Genomic DNA, 6,747 nt, shown 5'->3' on the forward strand with positions numbered 1-6,747 from the left:
ACAAGCGGGTTCAAAAGAAGAGTAGACGAAGGTCACAATTACATACCTATGAACAGAGAAAAATAGTACACGAGGATCTTTCCAGAACATCTTCTGTGTACCATTTCCGTGATGGACATCCCAATCAACAATCAGAATTTTGTTGACGCCTAGATCCGGCTGCATTCAAGAAAATCCAAAAGAACTATGTAACAGGCACACCAAAAGAATTTGAATGTAAGCAAGAGATATATAAGGACATCGCAAAAGTCAATAGAAGTCTTTACTCTTTCGTTTAGCAAATAACTAGCAGCAACAGCAACATTATTGAACAAACAAAAACCCATGGCTTCATCTGTCTCGGCATGGTGTCCAGGAGGCCTGACAATAGCAAAGCCAGAATCTAACTCTCCTTGTGCAACTTTCTCTGCCACCTGTTAATTTGCAAGAAACTAATATTACATATCAACAATCAAATCATTATAGCAGTTTTCTATCTTCCAGTAAGATAGTAACAAGTCATCTGTATGCATGTAGAGTTGTTTGTTACCTTAACAACAGATCCAGCAGCAAGATATGCGGCTTCAGATGAAGCTCCGTTGAGATAAATCGAATTCAACTGTGAAGCAATCTTGTTTCTCCGATAATCTTTCTGTTTTGTGCTAAGAGTCTTAACTAAATTAACATGGTCCTTTGTGTGAACCAATTGGAGATGCTTATCTTCTGCTTTGCTACTACCAAGAACCACACATCTGCAAAAAGGAAAAAAAAAAAAAAAAAACACAAATTGTGATGGATAGTTGGTATTGGATACACACCCGAAAGACTAAATTCCACCTTGTTAACTAATGAGCTGCCAGATTACTCTGATGAGCTATGATGAAACACACCTATATAGAATCAAATTCAGCAGCATACGAACGATTTGACAATATTCAAATTCAGATAGTTAAATGTCATTACCAAACAAGAAATAACAGATTGGAATCAGAAATTACCCAATTTGACTAAGATTGAGCATTTTTTTTCTAGGGCTTTATTAATCAAACAAACAACAGAGCCGGCACAAGAAGAGAGAGAGAAAAAAGGATGAACCTTTGAGAAACTCCGGCGAGCTGAAGCATCTCCCATATAACTCTGATGCGATCGGGACACTCAGGGTGATCCTCGCCGTCAGGTGTGTCGTGTTTACACATCGTCTCGTCGTAAATAAGACCCACCTTTCGCTCGACTTTACCGTCACAATCTCCGTAATTGATGCCGGAAGATTCTCCGGCCATGGCCATATCAGGGAGATGTGACAGTCTTATCGTTCGACGACGATAAGAGAGAAGAAGGTGAATGGTATAAATCTTTTTTTTGCTCTCTCACTCTGAAAAGCTTCAAAGTATTTTGTTTATATTTTTTTTTTTCTTTTTTAAATATTTTTTTTTTTTGGAGGTTTGACTATTTTGGAGATCCTTTGGTGGGAAACTTATCTCAACCAAAGAACATCTGACACGGCACATTTTTCTAGAAGAACCAAACCGGAATTGATCGACCAATTATTGAACCAAACCTTTAGTATTCCAACATCTTAAAATGATACTATTGTTTTGACTTTCTCTGTTACTGTTGTTCTTCAAGATCTCTCGTTACTTGTCAAGTAAAACATTGTTTGGTTACAATCACCAAAAAGGTCGTGTGGTTACAATGAAACTCCACAGTTGTTACAAAATCGAGATATGTGTTTTATTATGATGCTTAGTGTTTTATTATGAGTCGTTGCGCCGGACCCTTTTCCGGTTCTTACGCTTAGTGCTTACTGTGACTGCTGGGGAAGAGGCGTCTTCACGAGTCACCACAGGTGGGCGATGGCTAGCAAGAACATCGTTCCAGCTCTTCTCATACACTTCTACAGAGGGGTAAACGTCGCTCTGCCCGACCTTATCAAGAAACGCGCGAAGGTTGTGGTATTTTTCTGCTGCGACCTCAAGCTCCCAACCTAGTAGAGTACCCTGCCTCTCCCATCGACGATACACTTGGTACTGATTGGTGATACCTGATGCGATGGTGGCAAGAATCCCCACTTGCTTTAAGTTTTTAATGCTTGTTATCCAATTCTCTCTAATACGTTCCCAGGTTTTCTTGAAGTCCTCAAGGCTTTGGAGATCTTCCGAGTCCGTGTCTTCATTGAACTCCTGAGACATGGGTTCGAGCTTGTCCGAGTCCATGTCTTCATTGGACTCGTGAGATCCATTCCCAACTCGGTTTCTTAACCTATCATCTTGGAGTTCCTTATCTAGATGTTCAGCTTTTACTACTGCCTCATCTCGCTCCTGCACCAAACTTCCTATTTTAGCACGAAGACCACGAATATCATCCTCCCGAGCCCGAACCAACATTAGCCGCGCTTTCTCTTTTGTTTCTAGCTCCTTCTTTTTGGCCTTTAACTCTTTTCTACTTGCCTCCAGTTCTCCATCTCGAGCAGCCAATAGAGACTTCAACTCTTCCACTTCACGGCGAAAGAGAGCGTCAGCTGAGTTTCTTTCTGCACTGAGGTTCTTTAAATTCTCATTAGACGCCATCAACGCGTCAGAAGCAGCAGAACATTTGTACCTCAACTCCCTATTCTCTTGAGCAAGGTGATCAAACATCAAAATTGCCTAAAAGGGATGCAAAGAAAATTAATCAATCCCAGGAAGATAAAACAACAAGTTGAGGCAGAGGAAGACTGAAACTTGACTTACCTTTAAGGAACTTTCTTTGCCGAAAGCGATGCGTTCCTCGAATTCCATACCCTTCAGCTCTTCGTGAAAAGACGGGAGAACCTTGTCCACCATAACATCCTCCATCTCTGAGAACCGATAGCTTAAGGTCGAACCAGAAGCGGGAGCCTTTCTTTTTTTGGCGACAGAAAGATGTGAGTGGGGCAAAAGATGACTGGTGCTCTCTAAGGAGGGAAGCACGGTTAGGTTAGGACCTTCTGCCCTAGCGCCACTAACTGTAGATGATGGTAGACAAGAAGAAAGGTTCCCAACTGGAGTACGAGTTTTCTGATTAATCAGCTTCGACGATAATTTATCTGCAAGTGAAGGCCAATATGCACATAGTCGCTTGCGTACCTAAACCCACAAGAAACAGATGAGCTTTGTCAACTAGTAACATAGGCGCTACACAATACTTTGTGACAGAAAACTGAGCTTAAAAGAGAATCGTAGCCAATTCATACAAAGATTGTTTCAGATTGTCTAATGAGAAAGTTAGAAAACAGGATGATATAGAGCCATACCGCTTGTATAACACGCCATGTAGATTCTAATGGATATGCTCCAGAAGACCATTGAGTTGTTTTTTCTTCAAGCAAAACTTGGACACATGCGAGTGCAGACTTTGCCATTGACTCAAGATTGTACCCTCCCTCTAACGCTAGCACTATCTTTCCTTGTGCAAACTCCATCAGCTGAAAAAACATTGGTGAAACAAATTTTACGAGGTCAAATCCAAGTGTAGATTATGTAGCTTTGTTATTTCCAGTGGTGGAACACAAATACAAACAATGGAGAGTTCACTTAAACACTACCTTCTTCAACATAACTGAATATCCATATGGTGTAACACAACAACCCCCGAGCGGATCATTGATAGCTGTTAAGAGGAAGTTGAAAAGGTTACACGCCTCTTACCGTGGCATAGCCTTGAAATAAATGCTTAGACAATATATACCTGCATCAACTCCAGCTGAAACCAAAATGAAATCAGGATTAAATCCCTTCGCCACAGGAATCAAGATATGGTCCCATGCCGCAAGATAATCTGCATCTCCACATCCACCTTGTTCCCATGGAACGTTTATGTTAAACCCTTCACCTGGACCTTCCCCAACCATGTTATAATCCCCATCATCACCCGATGGATAAAAACTTCCATGGTCATGCCTAGCACAAATGCATTTCCAGTCACTTTAAACCTCAAGAAAGATCATGTGAGCTTGGAAAGAAGAGTAGACAGAGGGTGCAGATACATACCTATGAACAGAGAATACTAGTACGTGGGGATCTTTCCAGAACATCTTCTGTGTACCATTTCCGTGATGGATATCCCAATCAACAATCAGAATTTTCTTGATACCTAGATCCGGCTGCATTAGTTTAAAGCAAAAGAACATGAGAATAAACACAACAAAGGAATGTGACTAAAGAAGTACTTACTCTTTGGTTTAGTAAATAACTAGCAGCAACGGCAACATTGTTGAATAGACAAAAACCCATGGCTTCATCTGCCTCAGCATGGTGTCCTGGGGGCCTGACAATAGCAAAGCCAGAATCTAACTCTCCTTCTGCAACTTTCTCTGCCACCTGTTAAGTTGCAAGAAAGTAATATTACATATCATCAATCAAATCATTATAGCAGATAGGAACAAGTGATCTGTATCTGTATGCATCTAGTTTTGTTTGTTACCTTAACAACAGATCCAGCAGCAAGATATGCGGCTTCAGATGAACCTCTATTCATATATATCGAATCCAACTGTGAAGCAATCTTGTCTCTCCGAGAATCTCTCTGTTTTGTGCTAATATTCTTCACTAAGTTAACATGTTTCTTTGTGTGAACCAATTTAAGATGCTTGTCTTCCGCTTTGGTACCACCAAGAACCATACATCTGCAAAAGGAGAGACCAACATTGTCCGTACAGAGAATGCAAAAAAATCAACAAAATCCAAGAACAGATCTTGATAAGTACACTCCCGAGAGACTATATTGCACCTTCCGACTCTAATTGATAGACTTTATGAGTGAAAACAAAAAAGAAAGGAATAGAAACTTTCTTCACATAAGTCAAAACTAAAACCGCCAATAACCTTAAGTAAAAGACAAATATTATTATGAAGAATTTCAAGTAAAAGAGAATAAAAACACCTATACTATATATAGAACACAATTCTAGTCCATTATATGAAATACACAATTCAAGATTTAGAAAAATACCAACTTTGGCAAAGTTTCAGCATTTTCTAGGGCTTAATCGCCAAAAAAAGACAACAAAATCGCAGGAGAAGAGGAAAAGTATGAACCTTTGAGTGACTCCGGCGAGCTGAAGCTTTTCCCAGATAACTCTGATGCGGTCGGGACACTCTACGTGAACCTCACCGTCTGGTGTGTCGTGTTTGCACATCGTCTCGTCGTAAACAAGACCCAATTTTCGCTGGATTTTCCCGGCGGCTTTACCGTCGCAGTCCTTGCCGGAAGATTCGCCGGCCATTGTTATCTTAGATAGATGTGACAGTCTAATTTTTCGAAGAGCAGTGAGGGAAGGTAGAGGGTCAAGAAGCAGCAAAAACAAAACACTCTGAACTCTGAAGCTATTTAATTATTTTTAATAAATATTTTTTCGAGTTTTGTTTATTTAAGAGCCTCTTTGGAGGGAAACTGGGAAACCTAGCAACTCGACCAATCGAAGTCTGACACCTCATAATCTACTAGAACCGATGACAGGTTAAACCGCAGTAACCAATTTTAAAAAGGGTTTGTTGGGGTTCTAGTACATTTATGAAACTTAATTATCAGTTTGATACATTCACTATTTACAATAGAAAAAACAGGATGGTGTGAGATAGATGTGAGTAAAAATAGAAATCAGAGTGGGACAGGGGTGATGGGGAGACATTACGGAAATGTTCTGGTTAATGGGTTTGGAAAGAAAGAGGAGAGAGGGAGAAAATAGAGAATAGAAGATAGAGGGATAGTGGTTTTTTATTATTTTTTTATATCTCATAACATTATTTTTTTTCTTCTCTTTTTCTTGATTTTTCAAATAATTGTTAATATAATTTTTTTAGAAAACTTTTTAGAGACAATTTGATATGAATTTTGTTTAATATTTTTTAAATATAATATATACCTATTTGTATCGGTACACCTTTTTAAGTGTACAAATATTTATACACAAGTGTACAGATATCTGTAAACATTATTAAGTGGACAGATGAATATTTACAAAATCATTGCAGTACAATTCAAACCATCCAGCATATTAAATGGATTCACACTGTCCAGCAATATTTGAGTACGGTTTAAACCATCCACAAATATGTGTACCGACATCTGTACACTTAATTATTTGTACAGACATATATACACTTAATAAAGTGTATAGACATCTGTACACTTAAAAATGTGTACGAATACAAAATATATATAATATATTTAAAAAATATTAAACAAAATTCATATCAAATTGTAAAGAAAAAAATATAGATTTTTTGTATCTAAGAAGTTTTCTAAAAAAATTATATTAACAATTATTTAAGAAATCAATAAATAATGAAAAAAAAAGGAGATACAATGGCATGAAAAAAAGACTGAGAAAATAGACCAACAGTAATCAATGTGGTTTTTTCTAATTATAATAGTAAATGTATCATCTTTTTAATTATGTTTGAAAAATGTATTATTTTGCCAAATAACTCTTTTAAAAAATTGGTGACCGGGCGTAAAAACTAAAGGGAAAATGTCATGAAAACCCACTTTGGGTGTGAGTTCTGTCACAAAAACCCACTTTCCACTCATGGTATACTTTCCCAAGTTTTTTGCTTATGTGTCCACTTTCCTTTTACATTTTTGCCCTTACTAACAACTTACCTCTCTTTCTCTCCTTCTTTTCTCTCTTTTTCTCTTCTTTTTTGTTGTTAACACTTTAACAAAGTAAAATATATTTATTTGTTATCATAAAACAAATTTTCTATTTATTTATATAAAATATGTTATGATTATATATTTTCTACATTT

The 6,747-nt window shown here is 37.7% G+C and overlaps 2 protein-coding genes across 2 annotated transcripts in view; both read right to left on the reverse strand.

Moving 5' to 3' along the window:
• Positions 1-1,367, reverse strand: part of LOC104726694 (histone deacetylase 5-like) — an 11,580-nt gene extending 10,213 nt beyond the window's left edge. Inside the window, exons 1-4 of the mRNA XM_019233019.1 lie at positions 1,075-1,367; positions 530-731; positions 267-413; positions 47-159 (exon numbers count right to left, since the gene is read on the reverse strand). Coding sequence (XP_019088564.1) covers positions 47-159; positions 267-413; positions 530-731; positions 1,075-1,265 — 653 coding nt within the window. The 5' untranslated portion in view covers positions 1,266-1,367. The remainder of the gene's footprint in view (positions 1-46; positions 160-266; positions 414-529; positions 732-1,074) is intronic.
• On the reverse strand, positions 1,612-5,432 carry LOC104726696 (histone deacetylase 18-like). Its single transcript, XM_010445623.2, has 10 exons — positions 5,398-5,432; positions 5,034-5,321; positions 4,420-4,621; positions 4,170-4,316; positions 3,987-4,099; positions 3,685-3,896; positions 3,542-3,606; positions 3,251-3,421; positions 2,709-3,083; positions 1,612-2,624 (listed from the first exon to the last, which is right to left on the reverse strand). Exons 1-10 carry the CDS (start codon positions 5,430-5,432, stop codon positions 1,734-1,736), a joined length of 2,499 nt encoding a protein of 832 aa, XP_010443925.2. The 3' UTR covers positions 1,612-1,733.

Source organism: Camelina sativa, chromosome 11, assembly GCF_000633955.1.
Source record: "Camelina sativa cultivar DH55 chromosome 11, Cs, whole genome shotgun sequence".
NCBI classification, from domain to species: Eukaryota; Viridiplantae; Streptophyta; class Magnoliopsida; order Brassicales; family Brassicaceae; genus Camelina; species Camelina sativa.

Bases quoted from the DNA above. Each gene is read 5' to 3' on its own strand.
- LOC104726696 (XM_010445623.2), bottom strand. From the start codon at position 5,432: ATGAGGTGTCAGACTTCGATTGGTCGAGTTGCTAG. The intron at 3,422-3,541 runs GTAGTGTTTAAG...ATGTTTTTTCAG, and splicing joins ATTCAGTTATGTTGAAGAAG to CTGATGGAGTTTGCACAAGG. The intron at 2,625-2,708 runs GTAAGTCAAGTT...CATCCCTTTTAG, and splicing joins GCAAAGAAAGTTCCTTAAAG to GCAATTTTGATGTTTGATCA.